Consider the following 23,428-nt stretch of genomic DNA (forward strand, 5'->3'; position numbering starts at 1 on the left):
TGTGTTTTCTTGATGATTTAATGGTGAAATTTTGATTTTGATTTTTTTTTTTTTCAAAATGATATTCAAATAGTTAAATTACTAAGCAAATAATTAAAATTTTGACTTTTAAATAATCAAGAAGATCAACGTTGACTTACGGTCAATCGGGTAAATATAATCGTGCATTTTGCCTAATATCATCAATTTAACATGGGGGTATTTCTAAAATACCAAAAAGAAAAAAAGAAAAAAAAAACTAAGTAACCAAGTAAATGGGCATGGCGGAGGTGGAGATCCCATGTTGTTTCTGGTCTACATTAAGTTCTCTGAGACTCAAATAAGGTATCATAACCTCATCCTTCCTTGTTGGTGTCAATGTTCCTGCGAGTGGACCTGACGTCGGACGACTACTTGTCCGGCTAGGGGTGGCAGACCCACTTCTGCTCTCTGTTATGTACACAGGACCAGATAATGCTGCTCTCTTGTTTGCTCGGTTTCTCCTCACGTAGGCATCATCACCATCATCATCATGATCAAATTTATCGTTGTGGACCCACTTCCATCTCCAGAACAGAAGAGCGTTTCTCCACCATTTCTTCTTCTTGTTCTTCAGTGAGTCTTCTTTAGAGATGGGTTTCTGTAGTTTGAACTGCAAAGCATCTATCGAAGATCCCAAAGACTCACTCTTGTGCTTTCGAGCTTCTTCTAGGACCTTTTTTATTATTAGAAAATCAGAAAAGAAATGAGTAGTGTAGAGTAAATTAGAGGACTCAAAAGAGAATGAAAGAATGAACAAAGTGTGCGATTAAGACCTGAAAATAGTCGATTTGAGGATCGAAGCCATAGTCGCTGAAGTGCTGAGGTTGTTGTGGCATCGGAAATACTGGGGACTTGTTCGACATTTCCTCTCTCTCTCTCTCTCTCTCTCTTTCTCTGCCTTGGTCACCCCTTTTGGCTGTTGGAGACGAAGAGAGGGGAATTAAACTGTAACGAAGCGTGGTTGTGGGGCTCAAGATAAAAAGGCTAAGTTGACTAACAAGTAACTAAAAAGCAATGCAAATGCAAATGGCCTAATCTTTTTGAATTCCAATGTTGCCCCCCACCCCAACCCATTTAATATGTTTTCATTATCATTGGAGTGATAAAGGGGTTCTCTGTCCCAGGTTGACACTAAATTGGTTATCTATATGATGCAATGTTTTTGTTATCTTGCATGTGAATGGCGCACGATGACTACGATAGTAGATGTCATCTAAATGTTGATTTCGAAATCCAAATATAATCAGCTATATCATTCTAACGAGAGAAGGTCTGGTTCAAAAAATTTGGATTTCGAAGGTACCTTCAATTTAACATTTCAACTTAATATAATAGAAGTTATTTTGATAAAAATTAAGAAAATTACAATCCCCACATTGTTTAGTTTTCAAAAAATATTAATTTTCAAATGCCCACCTTTGACACACGCCTTCTAATGTGACATGGGTTACACTTAGGTGGTGTTTGTTTGTGCTATTTTTCAGTGCTTATTGTTGAAAAAAATTAAATTCAGCACTTGTGTCAAAATAGCACGTTTATTTACTCGTGCTTATTGCTGAAAATAAGTGAAAAAAATTCAGCACTATTTTGATGCTGAAAAAAAGTGCTGAAGCGGTAAGCACTTCGTTTTTTTCAACACGGACAAGTATGCCCTTATTCTTAAAAGGATATTACCTCTTATATCCCATGGATAAGTATATAAACACCCCACAAATTAATAAACCCACACCATAGCTAAATTATTTTGTCTTATATGGGTTAAAAGTTTTGGAATGAGTTGATTTTTGATGATGATGATCTCCTCTACAATGAGGAGATCATCCTCACAAAAAATCAGCACATCTTGAAACTTCTAACCCTATCAAAACAAGTTCAACAACCGTAAATTGTCCTTTTTTTTTTTTGAAAACTATTTTTAACGAGTTAGAAGTTTCAAAATAGACTGATTTTTGGTGAGGATGATCTCTAGACCATATAAACCATCCTCACTAAAAGTTTGCTTATTCCAAAAACTTTAACCCATATAAAACAAAACAAAAAATGGTTATAGTGTGGGTTGTCCTTATTAATTCATAGGGTGCTTTTATAATTACACATCCTTCATTTCCATCGAAAATTATTCATCCAAAATTAAGTTCTTTTAAAGTTGATTTCAAATTTTGGTGACTTGTATGATATTATTATTTTTAATTTGAAATTTGTGGGTTTTTATAAATAGAAATTATTATTTATAAATTGAAGATTATTTGAGTATTATTTATTATTTAAAAATAAATTGTATTTTAATTTTATAAGAAATAATATATTTTATTGTGTTTGATAATAAATAAGCATTTGAAACATGCAAACAATGTATAATACGATTGTAAGGGTAACAAAGATAATTTATCAGTTTCATCAATGTGAAACAAACATGATTCAGCATCTAAACAAACAACTTTTTCAGCGCTTATAAGTTTCAGTGCTTAATGCTATTCAGCACTTATTTTTTTTAGTTTAACAAACAGCACCTTATACATTTTTTTTTCTTTAGAATACATAAATGCATGTATTTTTGGGGACTTTGATTCTAGCTCATGCCACGTTAGGAAGCATATGGGGGCATACGTTAGAGGGGGTGTCAGAAAATCACGACTCTTTTCAAAATTATAAAACCTCCTTTTTACTATGTAATCTTCAAAATCATCTTTTAATTAATATTTTAAATTATAAATAAGTTCTGATTATAAAATGTTGAGACTCCTGTGACATGTCTCTAGCATTATAGTGAAATTTCATAAAGCTTGAAAATGGATTGATCTTGTTAAAGCAACTAGACCATACCCTTATGCCAAGGGAAAAAGGCAAGCTCATGTGAATGGATGTATCCCTAGAGATCTCAATAGGTAATTTACCCTACATAAGTGCATTGACCACAAACAAGTTTTCTGGTTGACTCCCTTGTGCATATTCATGAATTGATTAATAATGACATGATCCTAAGTAAAGTGGTTGATCTACCTAGTTAATTTACCTGTTCAGGACATTTGTGTAGACATGTCAAAATAGGTCCATGTTATTATTGTATAGGACCATAGGAGAGTATAATGTTGACACATGTCCAGTCAAATAAGTGTCATTATCTACAAAAGTTGTGATATTCTAACTCAAAAATTTTCACATGATCTTTTTCATCGGACTACACTAAGAAAAAGATCTATGATTCTGTGCACTTGCCACATCGATCGAGTACAGATCAAGTGAAAATTTTTTATCCAAATTATCACTAGTCTATCTACAAACATGACAACTACTAGCCAATAAGTGATATTGTCTGGTATGTTAAATTCTATAAACAAGAGGTGATTACAAATCAAAAGTATTTAATTTTTCTATCCTAAGCTCTTAATCGAATTTTAACTACCTACATTCAATCAAATAAATAAGGTTAGATAGAGTAGGGAAAAAAAAAGAGTTGTTATTGGCATCCCGACTTTTACTTATTACATCCCAATTAAAAATAAAGAAAATAAGTATATAATTGAAAATAAGTAAAAGTTAGGGTGCCAATGAGAAACAATGTTTCATTTTTCTTTTAATTAGATTTTTATTTTTTGGTTTTAAGATTTTATATGAGTCTAATCATAATTGTAAACAACTATTAAAATTGTCGAACATTTGTTATAATATTTTCTAATGTTGAGATAATAATTTAAGCCAAACCATTGTAATGATTGAATGGTGTGTTTTAATCTATAATTGGTGTGTGAGAAATACTTTAAGAAATTAGGGGTATAATAAGGAAAAGTTAGAGTGCCAATAGTAGCTCTAAAAAAAAAAATTGTACCCGCAAAAAATCATTAAGTATTTGTAGATACAATTTATTGTACTATTTCGAGATCTTCAACTGTCACTTTGAATCTGCAACTCCTCTTTCTTGTTGGTGTACCTGTAATACAATCTCTCCGACGTTTTAGACATGATCTTATATTAATGAGAAGTAATTCTAATTATCAGGAAGAATTATTTACTTTCATTTTTTCCTCTTTTGTTATTTACAAGATTTCCCTTCTTTGTCGAACAAAATCATTTTTTTTTTTTTAATGAATCTTATTATGAAATATGTCTTTATCTATCCTTTATTTCGAGGAGATTTTCCTTCAATCTAAGATAATTTATCGAATTCCAAGTTAAATAATACCTTACTTTATTTTGAATCCCTAATCTCTTGGGATTCGTTTTTATCATTGACTTGTATCGTGAAATATGATCTTGAGTCCAACCTATCATTTTTATCGAGAGGTGGAAATACCATCAAGTCTCTGATTCATCGGACTTGATACCTCAAAAAAAAAAATAGATACACATTGAGTTGAAAATAATGTCACATGTCACGATCTCGTGCATCACAAAAATTATCCTCCACAATATCTATAACATAAAATATAGAAGAAAAACAAAAATAATAAAAAAAAAAAAACAAAAAAATTGGTCAGGTTGCACATGCAATTCATCTCACACTTCAAATAAAAGAAATTAATTAATTTGATAATGTATAAATGTTAGATAATTAAGTGTACTAAAGATGTCAAATCAACAATTAAAAATTACTTGTAAAAAATCTAACAATTTGAAGTGACCAATAAAGCTGATTGTTCATGTATAAAAAGATCTACCCATAGATTTAGTGAACCAAATTAAATGTATCTCAAATTCTCAAACCATCTTTGGATGGATAGCAAATTTGTTTTCACGAAGAATACAATTGTTACGTGGCCATCATGAGCTCTTCGTATAGATTCGATTTGATTGATCCAAGAAGTTCCCATCAAATTTGTACTAAATGTCTTGATTATGATAAGAGAGATCAACGGCTTTCTGTCTCACATAGACCTTATATTAATTAAATACGATTCAAATGTTTCCTCGAGATTGGTGTCATGTGATTTTCAAGTAGTATCCACATCACGAATACAAGCTGATGGTCCTTAGATGTCGGCCTCTCGTGGAAACAGCGGTTTGTCATAAAGTAGGACAGATTTGCCGTATCTTGTGTAAGTCAAAATTGTCTATGTAAGAGTTTAAGATAAAGCACCCAGACTTTTTCTTATTATATTCAATTTCTTAAATTATTATGAATTATTTTAAAGTATCCTAAGAATTAATAAGGACAATTTATATCATAATCAATATTTTTTTGTCTTATATGAATTAAAAATCTCGGAATAACAGATTTTTGATGAGGATGATCTCGATGGTCCAAAATTCATTCCATTCTAAAACTTCTAATCCTATTAAAACTAATTAAAAAAAAAAAAAAAAAAAAAACGATGTATGATTCTTAAACTTGTTTTAACAGGATTAAAATTTTCAAAATAGACTGATTTTGATTAGGATGATCTCCTCGTCATAAAGATCATTCTCACCAAAAAAATTCCAAAACTTTTAACTAATATAAGGCAAAATAATTCGATTAAGGTATGGATTGCCCTTATTAATTCTTGGGGTGCTTTTGTAATTATGGACATGAGATTTTCGATTTTCGAATATTTCAACCACTTTGAGGATAATCTCGATGGTCTGAAGATCATCCTTAACAAAAATCATTTCATTATGAAAATTTTAATCCTATCAAAATTAATTTAAAAAAATAAAAATAAAATAGACAATTTATGATTATTGAACTTGTTTTGACAAGGTTAGAAATTTCGAAATAGATTAATTTTGATTAGGATGATCTCTTCATCATAAAAATCGTCCTCACCACAAAACTAATTCATTTCAAAACTTTTAACCAATATAAGGTAAAATAATTCGATTAAGGTGTGTGTTGCCCTTATTAATTCTTGGAATGCTTTTATAATTATTAAATTATTATCACACCCTAATTAAATATTAAAGCACATCATTAAACATTACAAAAAGTTTTATTCAAATTATTACTTCAACAATTCACAGAATTATATAACACATTCAAACAACTTCAACAATTATTTACAATTAGGATTAGTCCCATATAAAATCCTAAAATCTAACTAATAAAATCTTAAAAAGAAAAAAAAAGTGAGAGAATTTCTATCGGCACCTCAATATTTACTTAGTCTCAACCATTGATTTAGAGAGTTATCACTGCCACAGCAATTTTTACTAAACGCCACACAAACTGTGTAATTTTTTATTTTTGTGATTTATATAAGAATTAATGTGACATTTTTAAAAATTGGTGTGGCAATAGTAACTCTTTTTATTTATAGTTTTTTATTTTATTTTATTGAGATGTAACAAAGTAAAAATTGGGGAACCAATTGCAGCTCTCTAAGCTGACAAATTACATCATTGACCCACGTTTAGGTGACGTATAGTGCCTACGTGTCTAGTGGGGAAAGGCTTGATTATGAAACGACGTTGGATCGGAATACAATTGAATGGGACACATGATATTAACTTTTCAGACACAGTGAGAAAAATAGAAGATGGTACTGTTACATCTAGTGATACTGTACTACACTGTTCAGAACATGTTCGTACGCAAGTTAAGTGAGGTGGCAACATGAGGGGCACATATAAGGTTCCAAACACTCACTTAAGTGATGTTGTGAGAGTCACGCTATTGTGGTCATGTCAATAAATAATTAAATGTATAAGGCTTCAGCAACATGTTGGTCCATGTGATAAGTATAAAGGCTTGCCCGCCGTACTCACCACCTAAATATGTCTATTGGAATCAAATAATAATGAGAAAAGACCATAATTTGAATTATCTCTTTATAAGTTAAAGAAAATATTTGATCGATCTTTCGTGCACATGTCATCCGATATAAAAATCACTAATATATAAAAAGAAAATGATTTTATGACTCCTCCCCTGTACTCTCCTAACGTCACGTGTGATAAAATCGTAGATTTCTTCCTTAAGATACACAATTGCACATGTTTATGGGGGTGTGCAGTTGTGCATCCTGAGGAAAGAAAATCTATGATTTTTTCACATGCCACATTGATCAAGAGAGTAGGAAGAGAGTATGTCAAAGGGGAGAGTCAGAAAATCACGACTCTATATGAAAATATTCTTCTCATTATCAAAGTCAGTTATTAGAGAATTTGTGATTCCAAGATGGGATTTCAATTATACCAATTAGGCTCAAGATAGTTGTGTGGGAGTCATGACGAACATTTGGAAAGATAATCTTTGCACCAACTGGTTACATGATGAAAGAGATCTATTCATGTTCGTAAAGTCCTATGGATCAACATAATCTAATTGTGAGTAGAAAGAATTTTGCTACGATAAAAGGCCATACATACAACAGAGCTTGTATGTAATTTAAAATCTTGATTAAAGGATCTTTGAAGATTACATTGTAAAAAAAAAAAAAAGATACTTTTGTAAGGGTTACAATTTTCTCATTTTTTTTTTAAACTTTTTCAAAATGACCCTAACTATATATTAAATTTAAATATCAAGGGGGGAGCCTTTATGACTACTCAAATTGTTTTGTCGAACCAATTCTACTCCGATTTCTCTCATTGTAATAATAAATATAACTAATATTTAATTTGGAAAATGCTATAGCTTTGTCTTTAATTTGGATATCGAGTGTCTTTGGCAACTATCTCATTTTAAAATATCTGAGACATTGAAAAAGAAGACATTGATCATAATTGTTTTTATCACAAGGTCAATTATAATCCTAATTAGAATGAATATACAAGTTGAAGGATCCAATTGGGGTGTTTTATCATTTTAAAATTTAATTTTTTGTAATAAAAAATAATATGAGAGGGTAAAATAATAACATTTGAATTTAAACAATCAAATGAAAGGGGAGGTAAGTGCAATTATCAAAATGTTAGGGGTCAACATGAAACTATGCCAAACTACTGGGGTCAAAGTATAATTTACCTAATTCTATGGTCTTAATTTTAAGATAAACTATAATATAATAATTTTAAGAAAGAAAAAAAATATTGAAATACCATATATATATATATATAAGGAGTTGAATTATCTATATGTCCTTCTGGGTAGTCATCACAATGATGATGAAAATCATAATAATGGTAATCTAGACAAAGGTGATCATCTTCATTCTATTAGTTCGGTCCCTACAAGTGAAATTCTTTGGGACCACCCTTGATTGTGACCATGATGACAATGGGTTTTAAGCAATTTTCATTAATCAAATACAATAGACCAAGTTCAAGGGGTATATCATTAGTGGAGTATATCAAACATTCATCTGTATAGGGTAAAATCTGAATCAACATCTAAAGCAAATCTTGAGAAATCATATATCATGTCAAAAAGGGAAAATTTCTTTCTGTCTCAAGGGAGATAGCAAAAGATTTAAGACTAAGGTCATGAGCAGTGTACATGATAGCATGGTTCTAGCAAAACTATCTAACACGAATTTTCAAATGGGAAGAAGTATCATCTATGTTATCAAATTTCCCGATAGAATCGACGTGCAAATATAAACTTTTACAAAAATTAAGACCCCTAAGATCATAGAGCGAATCTAATTTGGTAAATATTAAAAAAAAAAAAAAATCAAAAATATAATTTTTACAAATATTTATTTGATTTTACGGATAAGCTAGACTTGAACTCACAACCTTTAAGTTGTTTTACAATATGTCAAACGAAGTCAACTATGGTTTTAAGTCCTAATTTTTATAAATCTCATAACCATTCTCATTTGGTGGAAAAACGTCCATTTTTCAAACCCATGTTATACTCTAATTTTTATTAAGAGAAGATGAGACGAAAGTGAGAGCAAATTGAGGACGAAATTGCAACATTACTAATATTATTGCAATCATTGTTAAACGAGTTGTTGTTGATGATGTAGGAATGTTTCCATGTTACATCCCAACCTTTATTCTAATATTTGGAGGAAGTTTCCTAAACAACTGTCGGCAATGCTTTTGGTCTTTCGTGTCATATCTCCAACTCCAACGAATGGTATGACTTGAAGTCAAATACTCATGTAATGTAAGCCACTTCATTTTCTAGCGAATAGATTTACTTTATTGCTAGAACCATTCATTATAAATAAATTTGAAAAAAAAAAAATGTAACACACTCATATATCCTCGTAAAAATGTTAATAATTGGATTAATGATAATCTGACGCCCTTTATACGTTCCTTGATGCGGCATTGATAGATCTTTTTCCTTGTATATCTCAAAGAAAAGGATCTATGCAAGGTTCTCTCATTGCCATGTTTGGAAGTGTACAAAGAACGTTAGGTTTTAGTGTCTGAAATTATCAAGACTCTAATTAGAATTTATAAATTTTGAGTTGGGCAACCCAACATTTTATAATTGAATGTTTGACACATGAACTTTTAAAATTACTTAAAGGATCTTGATAGAGGGATTTCTTTTTGAATATTCCTTGAATTTTGGGTAGTAGTTTGATAATTCATTTAGTAAACTTTTAATTTTTGAATGACCCCTCATTGTTGTCGAGTTCTCCATCTTTTTATTGTCAAGTTAAATATTTAAAAGAATAATACTAAAATGACCTCATAGCGTACTTCTTAACGTGGAAGTGTTTGAGAACCATAGATGCTTTCATCGAGATACGAGTGAAAAAGCATTTATGATTCCTATTTGCTTTCACGTCAAGAAGTGCTATTTGAGATTCCAGCTTTGATCATTCCAACACGACTCTTTTTTAAAAATGTCGAACTCAACAATAAAACTTGGTAAACTTGATCTGAATAAAATCCATTCATTTTCATTTTTCAAGTTTTTCATATTAAAATACACGAAAAGATTGACTAAAAACTTGACATAACGACATGTCTATATGAGAACCACCATTGATTGATTTTCATAAACATGAAGTAAAAAATTTGACAAAACATTAAATTTTTTACTTACATTTTCAAAATACTTTAAAAAAATCATTGAAAATAACTTTTTTCTTCCATCTCAAATCTTTTACATCGAAATAAAGTCTCTGAAATTCAATTAGGATGTTGAAAATCAATTTTTTTAAATGAAAATGATGAATTTAAAGGATTAGGGCACATGACATTTAGATTGTGAGAACTGTAGAGAGTGAGGTTTAAGTACTAATTAGAAAGAAAATTTAAAAAGAACTCCTAAAACTTATGGATCCTTTTGTCATTCCTTCAAAACAGGAGTTAGGCTAGTGTGACTAACTCTTTTTCCCACCCTTACTAAGTATTTTTGGGCTCACAACAATTGTTATTTGAAAAATTTTCCTTACTAACTTACTATTATATAAAAAATCCGTATGCATTACCGTTTCGGCAAGAATATTACACCTGTAAACTTATTCAGTCAAAGCGAAAATTCTTTTAGCTGGAAGGGTACTTTGGTCTTTTATCAAGTCCACACGCGGAGCGTATCAACCCCGTTCCGTAGACGAGAACAATATCAGAAGTATAAAACCTCTTACCCCTCTCTTTCTCTCTCCCACCAAATAACTCGAACAAACCTCTCTCTCTCTCTCTCCTCTCTCTCTCTCTCTTTCTCTCCCTCTGTGTGTGTGTGAAATTAACAGACATGGACGACAACATTAGGAACCTCCCTGGGGATTACAAGCCTGACTACGCCCTAAGTGGTAAAATCATGCTGATCTCAATTTCTATCATGTTCACGGTAGCATTTTTCTTATTCTGCATCCACCTCTACGCCCGTTGGTCTCTAACCAGAGCTCATCGTCGTCACTACAATCTCCACCGTAGAAATCGTAGGTCCCACCTCATCTTCGCATCAGACCTGCCCTCTTACACCACCTTAGTCCCTACTCGTGGACTCGATGCCTCTGTTCTCAAATCCCTACCTACATTCGTCTACAACACCTCTACCTACGCCGAAGTGCTAGAATGCGCCGTGTGCTTATCCGAATTCGAGGAGAATGAAAAGGGTCTACTCCTCCCTAAATGTAAACACAGCTTTCACATTGACTGTATCAACATGTGGTTCCATTCTCACTCCACTTGCCCACTTTGCAGAACCCCTGTTACGCCCGAAGTTCCGGAGCCAAACACAGAAACTCAAGTCGAAATCGTTGTTGACTCGAACGAATTAGAACCAGGGACGAGTTCTGAACAAGCTTTTAAAAAGATTTTAAGCAGAGAGAGAAGAGCTTCGAGTTGTAGTTCTGTTACAGAGATGGATCATCACAAAGAAGAAGAAGAACAAATCGAGGTTCCAACACCAAGGGGAGAGAACGATAGCCACGTGTCTCTTTGGGTCTGAGTCGTCGTGGTAAGAAAATTTCACCACTATACGTGGTAGATATCAAGTCAACACCGGTATCACAAAATGTAAATATTCGAACGAACGGTTGAGAGTGGAGAATATTTATAGGAATTTCCAATCCCTAGGAAATAGTTGTAATAATCTCTAGGAATCCCTTTTTTTTTATTTTTTATTTTTTAATCTTGGCTGTTTGTTTAGTGGTGGAGCTTCAAGTCTTAATTGAAGTTGGAAATGTCCTTTTGAGTGATCAATTGGTTTTTTTTTTTTTTTATTTTTTATTAAATTAAAATAAGTATCGTAGAGAAAAAGAGAGCATATTAATTATTCTAGACTATCATGTTTACTAAGATTTTGATGTTTAATCTAATAATATATTGATCCTTCTCAAGTATATCGGTGAATTTTCCATTCAAGTCTCTACCAACTTATATTTTTTTTTGAATAATTTATACAAATACTCTTTCGTGTAGTTCAAAATGATATGTACCCTTATAGCAACTCCAACCTACAACCACGTTTCTAAATTTTTACTCCAAATTCAATTAGGCATCTTCTCTAAATTTAAATAAGATGCAAACTTTTAAACCAACTTGAACTTCAGTTAGCCCTTCTTCTAAATACTAATCATATATTATATAAAATACTATTCATTTAAAGAAAAGAAGTCATTTCTAACATTTATTGTAAACGAAAGATAAAATTGGTATTAAAATAAGGTGACTGGTGTTTTAGAGACGTGAACAATGTAACTCTTTATTTGGAGATATGGGTAGTATTTTAGAGGAGTTTTCTCTATTTTAGAGATGAATTGGAGTTCGGTTTAAACATCTTTCTAACTTCTCTACTTCTAGACTTAGAGATGTAGAGACCAGTGGGAGTCGCTCTTAATTATGGTCCTTCCACTTCAAGTGGTGATCACACCATGGAACTCAAGGTCAAATGTAGAAAGGTTTTAAAGAAAAAAAGAAAAAGAAAAGCAAGAGGTTGAATTTAAGTATTTTGAAAATTTTCACCAAGTCTCCCAAGAAAACAATGGTCAAGGTGTATGTCATCAATGGAATGATTTTTTCCTCATAACTCATCAGTGATTTGACATTTGGCACAAATGATATCGACAACAGAGAGAAAATTTCTCTCATTCGCATTTTCTACCTATAAATTTTAATTTTAAGATTTAACATCTTAAAATGTGTCATTGAGATCATATGAATTATCACAGTGTCAATCTAACACCATAATCTTCTAGATTTTATTATAAAAAAATTATATTAAAAAAAAAAATATTATTCAAACTTGATTGATGGAATTGAAAATGGACGACTACTAATTTTCAAACTTAAAATTAAAATTTAACGTTGAAAAGTATATATATATTTTTAAATTCTAAAACCCTATGTCAAGGGATCATGTTTTTGAATGAAAAAAAAAGATGATTTCATCAAGAAATTTCATTGCGGGCAGGAGTGAGAAATTTTCTCTTTTATTATTGATGTCATTTGTGCCAAATGTTAAATGACTATTGGAAATTTGCTCACAGCCCCCTGAGTAAAAGAACACTCGTCATCAGCTTGAAAATAAACGAAAAGAGTTCCATTGAATAACTAATGGATCATTAACATTTTGAAGTGGGATGTATAGAAGAAAATGGTGGGTTCACTGAGCACAAACGTGGGTGCAACTCCATACGTCACATACACACCACTTACGTGAAGACGGAACAAGTGTCCCAACACGAAATCTTGGGTTAGGTATTGTATTTCTGAATTAGTGGGCAAAAGTGACTGGTGTGGTCCACGAGATAGTGGGGTCCATTTATGACCCTAGTACACGAGAATCCCACGTTCATCACGTAATCGTTGTTCACTCTACACGCGTTCCACAGCGAATCGAACTCGAATTTTTCGGATATCGTATTTTTGCTGTATCAGAATTGCTAACAAGACACCAAACACAACCCCTTCACGAAAAATACTGCCAGGTGCTCCCACTAATCCTACGTATCTAATTCCAGTTCTCAGGATTTATAAACTTAAGTATTAGTGTTGTGGCTGGCAAAGTGCATCCCTCTTACATGGGTGGTGATGGGTTTGTCTATATATCCAAACAAAACTTCAAATAATTTATATCATTTAGGTGATCTCTGCTCAAAAGCTACACCATTATGGCGTCCATTTTTATTTTTATTTTTTATGATGAGGACACTTGTCCCTAAAGACTGAGTAGGGCCCAAGGAAAAATATGGAATTAGAACTACCACTATCAAAGGATCATTGCAAACAAAAAATAATATTTATCGAGACTATATTTAATACAAGAAACAGGTTCAGAATGGTCAACAAGGAAAGCGTGATCCCACCCCAATTCACTCAGTTAGTCAATATGACAGTATAAATCGAACAAACTGGTGAACCCAAGAAATGGTATGAAGGTTCCAACAGGGGGAATGTGCGAATGACAGAAATGTAAATCAGACTTAAAATTACATGCCACATTAGTTAGCTAAAATCTCATAAACTGGTTGGTTTATGAGCTTGATCAAAGATCTCAATTATAATTAGAGAAAGAATTTGATGCGTTCTGAACTCTCTTGTACATCAAATCTCCTGATTTATGATGATATCCACAAGTACTTATCAGGGCAAGGATGAATGTGACATGTCCTGACTCACTCATTTATGATGATATCTACGAGTACTTATTAGAGCATGGATAAATATGATATGCCCTGACTCACCCACCCCTAAATAATGAAATGCTACAACTAAATATCCTGGGGTAGTCCTCACCTTACTAGCCGATTTTGTGAGGATGAGTTAGGCCCATGGGCTTTCAACATGGTATCAAAGAGGGTAACCACAGGAGTGAAGGAGACACATTACGCACGAGGAGTGTAAGCGACAATCCCGCATTGTCTGGGAATCCATGATCTCGGGCTATACATAAACTTAGGACAATCCTCACGTACTAGCCAGTTTTGTGAGGATGAGTCAGGGCCCATGGGGCTTCTACAAAGAACATCATATTCTATATCATTCAGTTTGCTTTTATACAAATATTCTTCCTCTCTATAACAATATAGTGAAATAAAATGACTTATAAAATGTAGAGGTACTTACAAAAGCAGCAGTGTATTTTGCAAAAATTATTGAAGCAGTCAATTTTTTTTCTTTTAATATTTACTAAAACACTCATATATCTGATTTTTTTTTTTTAAATAAAAACTGTTATTTAATGTACATCATTTAAAAAACAGTTTGATATTATTTTTTTGCCCTTGAGTTGATTGTAGGTTCACATGAAGGGTAAATAAGTAAATAGAAAATGTAACCGGACAATAAATAATTATTTTGATAAAAGTAAATAATAATTAAATCGTGTATATGAAAGTTTTCTTAAATAATATTCTAATTCAATTTAAAAGATTTTTCTTTGCGAGCATAGAAAATTGTCGGGCCATGGCTAGTAGTTTTGTTTGGGCTTGGACTTCCAGAGGCAAAATCAAAGAGAACCTTTTCCAAAGCAAAGTGGGCTCAGCCCAAAGGTCTCACTCTCTGTCAGGCTACTCAACTGGCCCATGCTGGGGTTCGGAGCAGCGACCTCAAAGCAAAAAATTCTTGGGTATACGTAGTTTCTACCTAAGGTCTTTATTGAGAGTTATATTTATTTTTGTGAGTTGTGCTACTCGTGCCCACCAAATAAGCTTCTTTCTGCACTCACTTTAGTTTTTTTTTTTTTTTTTTTTTAAATGGAAAATTATAGTTTTACCCTTCTCCATACACCCACCATATCCTCCATCTATCGATTGAAAAATTCAAACCATCTTCTCTATCCATTCCCTTATTCTCCACCATGTCTTTCTCTCTCTCTCTCTCTCTCTCTCTCTCTCCCTCAATCTTCTTGTTCTTCTTTTTCAACTTCATTTCCTTTAGAGTTTGTGAGAGGTTGAATCAATAAATATTAGGTTTAAGGTTTTTTTTTCCTATCAAAATTTTCTTTTTTTTCATCAAATATGATGGTTTTAATCATTAAAACCTTTAATAACGACGTTTTTGAATAAAAAAACTTGAAGTTTTTTTATAGTTCTGTTCGGTAGGTTCAGACCAAACTTATTTTAACAAATTCAGTAAGTATCTAACATCATAACTTCCTACCTAATATTACAAAACCATTTCAATGGAAACCTAATGAAGCACTGTAAAACAAGTTATGTTCTTTGATAGATATTGTTCGGTAGGTTTAGTAAGAAGTTATGTTCATTAGGTACCTACCGAATTGATTAAAATAAGTCCAGTCTGAACCTATTAAACAAAACTGTAAAAAAATCCTTCCAATTATTCAATTCGAAATCTTCATTTTTGAAGATTTTAATGGTGTTTTTTTCCATCTTCTTTGATTATTAAATACAAAAAGTAAAAGAAGAATTAAAAAAATATATATTTTTGAAAAAAAAAACTCTAAAACCTAATCTCCATTGATTCAACCTCCCTCAAAACTCAAAAGAAGATAAATATGAAGAGAGAGAGAGAGAGAGGAGAGAGAGAGAGAGAAGGAGTGATCAATTGTAAAGCTTGCAATAAAGATGCAAAGATAAAGATTTGAACTAAGACTTTGGGCAAGTCGAATTCGTTCCACAGGGACAATGAGGATTCAAGGATTCATTCGGATAAAAATGCCAAAACAGAATTTAGAAAACAGATTTTTCTTAAAACAAATTGATTTGTAAAAATAAAACAAAGAAGAAAGTAGCAACTAATTGGTAAATGAAATTAAACTAACAATAGAGATTGAAGGTATAAGGAAAAGAGTTTAGAGAATTCAAGATTACCTCTGCAAGTTACCCAAAAATACTAATTGATTCTAGAACATGACTCAATCCACGTAGCAAGTCATTGCTCGTGGATCGGAAAATGATTCGATATAACCATTGATTGGAATCCAAAAGTCTTTATGAAGGTCTCTTGTTTATGCAAGATTATCCGACTTATGCTTCCATTCATCACAGAGCATGAATGTTCTTGAGCTTATCTAAGTAACACTCATCAAAACTTGAAATGGAAGTCTAAATTGGAAGATCTTATCATGAAGAGATTCATAAAATTAGCATAAAAAAACAGAAGTAATGAATTAAAATAGCATTAATGGAGTGAACTTGCTCCGGCATTCTTGACTTCTCTAATGAGAATCTAGCCGATCATCGCAAGAATCATATTGCAACAATACTACAAGCAAGAAGATAGATGGAAAGGAAATGTAAAATAGAAATGCAACTTGATTCCTTTCTTGAAAATCTCTCAAAAGAGTTACAATAGAGCCAATGGCTTACTCTTGATGTTCTCACTACACTCAAAAGCTCACCCAAAGGAAAAATTACAGGGAAGAAGAAAAGAAAAAATCAGAAATTATGGAAGAAGAGAAGAGGAAAGAGTCAAGAGGGGACCCCTTCTTTGAAATCAACCCTCAAATTTATAATGTTCTTATTCGGGTAATCGGGGTGATTTAGCGGACAATTCGATTCAAATGACCCAATCAGTTACAACCACCGAAGCTTCTGTAAAAATCTCGAGGATAAATTTCTCGAAATGACCGCGGCGCGGTGACGTGGCGCCCAAATCGATCGATATTTTTCTAGAAACTTCCTTTCGGCCCGCGTATTGTAACCATAATTGTTATTTTCTTGTTGGTTTCCGAATGTGCCCTTTTCACCTGAAATTAGTAACAAACTATTGTTAGTCACATTAATTTGGGATTTAATAAAATTTATTATTATTTTAATGGAACTAGTATTTATATGATGATAATCTCGGTGAAATTACGGTCCCAAAATGATATTATTGGGACCTTATCACACCCCCAAACCTCAATTTTGCTAGTCCCAAGCAAAACGTAAATCTAAACAACTCCTCTTTCGTGAGGTTCCCGACTACATTTAGCTTATGCAGTAAGCCCTTAAACCCCTAGGTTACCCCTAGTGGACGAGTTTGACTCGTGAGGGTTTGCAGTGAAAGAATATACCCACAAAATTCTAACATTTTACAAAAATATTAAAATCAAAATCAAAGTATGTAAAGTGAACATAACGACATTTCATAAATCAGTCAAAGGTCATTTATGTTTGAACAAAGTTCTAAGTTTTTATTCCTCATTTTCAGAAAATTTGAAAGATAACTTGAGTGCTTGTGTGATTTTCTGATTTTTTTTAAAAAAGCAATATCTTTTTAGGAACAAGATTTCACCTCCTAACTGTTAAGAATGGTCGGTTCTACCTAAGTTCTAACTCGAAACTAAGCATCTTGTCTGGGATTGTGAGAGGTGTGGATATTCACTTTAATACCTCTAAGGGGCTTTATCTGTGATATTCCAGTTTACTCACGTTTTTACCATTGACGGCTTTCACCCTACTGCACTATTTGGTCTCATTGGACTCTTTTTTTCATTTTTGCAGTTCTAGCCATCTTTGACATTTTTCTCGTATTTTCTGCTTTTTTTAGATTTTATCACACTTCACCATTTTCTGGTATTCTTTTTACAAAAAAGCAGGTAACCCTTTTCAAGGTACCCAGTCTAATCCTATGGTTGCTGTCCAAGTAATACTAACTTCAGTTCTGTTTTTCTTCTAACAAGCCAACAAAGGGACAAAGAAGTCATAGTTCACTAGACTAGGTTTTCCCTAACACTCTAGTCAGAAAAGAGGGTCAACTTTTGTTTTATAAAATCTATCTTTCCAAATACTTAATCAGAAGTAAATTTCTAAAGTAATTCTTTCATGATTTTCTTAATGAGGATAACCAAAAAGAACTTTTGATCAAAAGTTAGAACATGAGCCTGAGATTTGAAATTCATATGTAAAAAATATATACAAAGATTTTGAAGAAAATATTTCGAAAGTGTTGAATATTTTTAATTTTTTTTTTTTTTTTTTTTGAACATGAAATTAAACTAGCAATGAAATAAACCTGAAACTAAACTACCAATGCAATGCAATTGTGAACTAACTTAATACCCCCAAACCTAAATGACATATTGTCCTCAATATGCAAGCAGTAAGGAAAAATAAAAAGGTTAGATCACACCTGAAACGGATTGGGCATTAATGTGTAAAGTCTTGTTACAACTAATCTGAAAAGAATGAAAGTTATAACAATGATAATTTTCAAAGCAGTTTTTTTTTTCTGCATAAAAGAAATCCTTTCTAAAATAAAAAAATAACCTAATTAAGAAATTAAGAACATCCTAATCTAAAATTTAAACCTATCTTAATCCGAACATTCAGTAGTCTGTGCCTTTTTCTCCTCAATATAAGCTAACATCTATCTCTGCTACTCAATCAACAATCAGTGACCAGGCTGCAGTCCTAGTGACACTCATTGATTTGGTTTGATAGTGGACTTGAAGATGAAGAGAATGAGAAAGGGATTAAGGTTAAAGGTTTTTTTTTTTTTTTAATTTTTTTAGAGAAAAATTTTATTTCCTAACTACACTACTTATTAAAATAAAAGCACATGGGTTGCCTCCCAAGCAGCGCTAAGTTTAACGTCTTCAGCCGGACCTATCAAAAGGTCTGATATATAGGAATTTTCCCAACATTCATTTTGACGGACACAACGATCGATTTCCTACCCCAATTAATAGGTAGACAAATTTTTACCATCGTTAGGACTTGTAAATTATTTTTAAAAATGATCAACAACCCTCGTTTGTCCTCAGTTCTTAGTGTCATCACCTTTTCAAAACAAGTTTCAATCATCATATTCCCAAAGAGAATGGAGGTTGTAAGACATGAAGGGTCTTTACACTTTTGTGAAATGATGGGTTGGATGGGATACGAAATTGAATCAATAATGATCGGAATTGGTGTGACTAACAAAGTAGAATTGGTCGTTGATTCCTCTTGGACAACAGTATCCTCTAATGGCGGATCAATTTGCTTAGCCAAATCTGTACAATCACCTTGCTTATTAGGACTTTGAAACATTGGTTGGCTCTCATGGGTTATCTCATTTGAAAATTGTCCATTCTCTCTTTCTTCTGAGGGTACAATAAGCTGACCTAGTTGGACTTCCATCGTTGCTTCGGTTGGAATTGTAACCTCATTGGTTTGAATTTGAATTTCAATTGAGACAGGATTATCAATTGTTGATGGATAATCATCGACATCTTCAAAAGAGTAGAACTGGTCACTAAGGTTATTTTGAAAGAATGGTGGTTTTCTGGGATTGAGATATCCTCATTTTCGAATTTATCAAATTTTCCTTCTTCTAAGGACAACGCTAGGTGACTCAGTTGAGTTCCTATGTTAACTAAAGCTTGACCCATATCCCATTGTTGTTGATGATTTAACAACTGTTGTTGATGATTTACCAACATTTGTTGATGGAGCTGTTGTTGTTGGATTAATTGTTGTTGTTGAATTAAGAAGGCAGACATCATAGACTCTAATGACGATGATTGAGGAGAAGACAAACATGAATGAGTGGATGTTGGCTCAGGCTCTGTAGCTCTGTAATCGGAGAAATATTGAGAATCATATGATTGTTGGGAAATTATGATTGGATTCATCATCGAGGTGTTATGCAAATAAAAATCCTCATGGTTACCAAAATGACTACCCTGAGTGAACTCGTTCTGACACGGTATGGAATTTTGGGGAAACAAATTATCTACGTGGTATGGTTGGTCGAACGAACTGGGTGTCGGCATCCAATACGAGTTTTGAGAATGATGCATATTGGCCTGTGTAGTATGAAGCATGGGCTGACTCGGACAATGCTCGGGAGAATGATCATAATTATCACATAAGCCGCACGAGATCAATGATTCTCTCATAAACTCCATGACGATATAAATCTGCTCGAGATTCTGTATCTACTGTAACATACACTATGGACTTGCACACAAGAGAGGGAGGAATTCACACGTGATCACTGGGTTCCTAAGACTAGACAGCTCCTAACTGGTTCAAAGGATTAATCAAAGCCTCCAACCCAAATCTCTGAAATCGGAACAGCCAGTTTAATCTCCAGAGGAGAGGTGGCGTACAATGCTGAGCAAGGGCACTCTTAGATCACCTATCGTCTTGAATAGACGTAGTCTATCCCCTGAATTCACGTAGAACTGCAGGGCAAGATTGCGCTAGGCACTGTTCACGATCAAGAAGTGCAATTGGTGCAACTTTTGATTAGCTTTGCTTAATGAGTTCGATGGAACCTAGAGTCCAGTCTAACCAAATTTTAATTAATTAAATGGCTGTGAATTCAATTTTCCTAAACGGGCAAGATATCGGTGATGAAATCCGATTCTTATCTTATGGTGCCATCCTCGTAAGGGTGCCCTTATTACTAGGTGCAATCCAATGTGTACAGATTAGTCACTCAAAAGCAATACAGAAACTCATTAGCGAGTGATGCGTGAGTGTTTCAAAATTTACCTCCCGTTCTAGACGGGGGATGATCGAGTTGAGTCGACTCGGGCCACCAACACCAAACTTGGTGTACGAACCCGAGGGGCTGAGATAGTTTCGTCCCACTATCGTCCGTCCCTAAATCTATTACAATCCGAGCCCTCTCGGATGAAATTAAAAATTAATACAAATCCAAGTTCCTAATACAAATTGTTTTCTAAAAAAAAAAAAATGCAGAGAATTGAAAATTGCTGATCTTCTTAATGAGGAAATCAATTCAGTGGATAAAAATTCCACGTGTCACCTTTCGTCAATTTTCGTTGACTTCCATCGAGTCCTTCACCTGAACAGAACAAAATTATTCAAATCAGAATACTAAGGAAAAAAAACCAATATGACCATTACAATTTCCATGATGTCAGAAACTTATCCAACAAAAATCAACAGAAAATGTTGCCACGTCACCGCGGCGCACCTAGGGGTAACCGTGGCGCGGTAAAGTTTGGATGAAAATCGATTTTTCAAATTGGAAATGGTTTCTGATATCCTGAGGATTGTAATGAAATTTTTTCCAATTTTTTTTCTGTTCGTTTGGCTTCTGTTTCAAGTAAAACACATTCGGTTCTGTTTCGGAAACTATTTCGGATACTTTCCGAATTGAAAAATGAATCAACTCGCTGTCCCCGGCAGTGGCGCCATTTTTGATCAATTGTAAAGCTTGCAATAAAGATGCAAAGATAAAAATTTGAACTAAGACTTTGGGCAAGTCGAATTCGTTCCACAGGGACAATGAGGATTCAAGGATTCATTCGGATAAAAATGCCAAAACAAAATTTAGAAAACAGATTTTTCTTAAAACAAATTGATTTGTAAAAATAAAACAAAGAAGAAAGTAGCAACTAATTGGTAAATGAAATTAAACTAACATATAGATTGAAGGTATAAGGAAAAGAGTTTAGAGAATTCAAGATTACCTTTGCAAGTTACCAAAAATGCTAATTGATTCTAGAACATGACTCAATCCACGTAGCAAGTCATTGCTCGTGGATCGGAAAATGATTCGATATAACCATTGATTGGAATCCAAAAGTCTTTATGAAGGTCTCTTGTTTATGCAAGATTATCCGACTTATGCTTCCATTCATCACAGACATCATGTTCTGTTCTTGAGCTATCTCTATAACACTCTTAAATGGAAATGGAAGTCAATTGGAAGATTAAATTAGAGATAAAGATACACAGAAGTAATGAATTAAAATAGCATTAATGGAGTGAACTTGCTCTCGGCATTCTTGACTTCTCTAATGAGAATCTAGCCGATCATCGCAAGAATCATATTGCAACAATACTACAAGCAAGAAGATAGATGGAAAGGAAATGTAAAATAGAAATGCAACTTGATTCCTTTCTTGAAAATCTCTCAAAAGAGTTACAATAGAGCCAATGGCTTACTCTTGATGTTCTCACTACACTCAAAAGCTCACCCAAAGGAAAAATTACAGGGAAGAAAGAAAGAAAAATCAGAAATTATGGAAGAAGAGAAGAGGAGAAGAGTCAAGAGGGACCCAAGAGGGGACCCCTTCTTTGAAATCAACCCTCAAATTTATAATGTTCTTATTCGGGTAATCGAGGTGATTTAGCGGACAATTCGATTCAAATGACCCAATCAGTTACAACCACCGAAGCTTCTGTAAAAATCTCGAGGATAAATTTCTCGAAATGACCGCGGCGCGGTGACGTGGCGCCCAAATCGATCGATATTTTTCTAGAAACTTCCTTTCGGCCCGCGTATGGTAACCATAATTGTTATTTCTTTTGTTGGTTTCCGAATGTGCCCTTTTCACCTGAAATTAGTAACAAACTATTGTTAGTCACATTAATTTGGGATTTAATAAAATTTATTATTATTTTAAGGGAACTAGTATTTATATGATGATAATCTCGGTGAAATTACGGTCCCAAAATGATATTATTGGGACCTTATCAAGGAGGAGGAGGAGGACGAGAAGAAGTGAGTTTTTTATTCAATGCGTTGTGAAGAAGAGGGTGGGTGCAGGGGTGGAGCTGGTAAGGAGCTAGTGGAGGCAATTGCCCCCGCGGAACTTTGAGACACCCCCATATTTTCAACTAATTACATGCCCCATTTGTCCCCATCCCCCCACCTCTCCCCCCCCCCCGCCTTCCCTCCCTCTTCAATTTTTTGTTGATGACATTACCTCTTGACTCTTGATTGGGCCTTCTCATATACTAATTGAAAATGACCTAACTATCCTTTTCTTCAACTTCTAACGACAAACCTCTGAATTTCTCCCTAAAACCATTCATCTTCAAGCTCTTCAACTATACAACTAAACCATAGTTTGCCCCCACTACAAGAAAATCCCGGCTCCGCCCAGGGGTAGGTGTGGAAAATAATTCGATGAGGGTTTTAGTAGAAAGTAAGTGGGCATGGAGAGCAAGTCAATGTGTGTGAAAAGTAAGTGGGCGCGAGTAATGTCCCTATTTTTATTGCTATGTGAGATGTCTGGGGACTGCGAGAGTTGTAGACGTTTGAGAGCTTGTTATCTTTATCATTAATAGTGGATTGATCTACCTTTTCCTAGTGGACATAGGCAATTTGTTGAATCATATAAATTCTTGTGTTCTTTGTGTATTCGATTTGGTTTATTTTCTTGCTCTAATTTTTGCTGCCACATGAGAAATTACTATGAATTTATAAAATAATTACAATAAATTAGAAAGAAAGAGAAGCTCTCTTTATAATCAATCTTCAACATGTATATCCG

At 33.4% G+C, this 23,428-nt stretch overlaps 1 protein-coding gene and 1 pseudogene across 1 annotated transcript; one reads left to right on the top strand and one right to left on the bottom strand.

Annotated features, from left to right (window-relative positions):
- Positions 1-90: 90 nt before the first annotated feature.
- On the bottom strand, positions 91-1,065 carry LOC147383436 (uncharacterized). Its single transcript, XM_086428763.1, has 2 exons — positions 795-1,065; positions 91-694 (listed from the first exon to the last, which is right to left on the bottom strand). Exons 1-2 carry the CDS (start codon positions 882-884, stop codon positions 239-241), a joined length of 546 nt encoding a protein of 181 aa, XP_086284889.1. The 5' UTR covers positions 885-1,065; the 3' UTR covers positions 91-238.
- A 9,432-nt stretch (positions 1,066-10,497) lies between these two features.
- LOC147383437 (RING-H2 finger protein ATL2 pseudogene) lies at positions 10,498-11,493 on the top strand (annotated as a pseudogene).
- The last annotated feature ends 11,935 nt before the right edge of the window (positions 11,494-23,428 follow it).

The sequence above is a fragment of the Akebia trifoliata genome, chromosome 16 (assembly GCF_017979445.1).
Source record: "Akebia trifoliata isolate Shusen 1 chromosome 16, ASM1797944v1, whole genome shotgun sequence".
Lineage (NCBI taxonomy): Eukaryota > Viridiplantae > Streptophyta > Magnoliopsida > Ranunculales > Lardizabalaceae > Akebia > Akebia trifoliata.

Coding starts and splice junctions, on each gene's coding strand:
- LOC147383436 (XM_086428763.1), bottom strand. CDS start 884: ATGTCGAACAAGTCCCCAGTATTTCCGATGCCACAACAACCTCAGCAC. Junction 695..794: donor CTCAAATCGACTATTTTCAG/GTCTTAATCGCA, acceptor ATAATAAAAAAG/GTCCTAGAAGAAGCTCGAAA.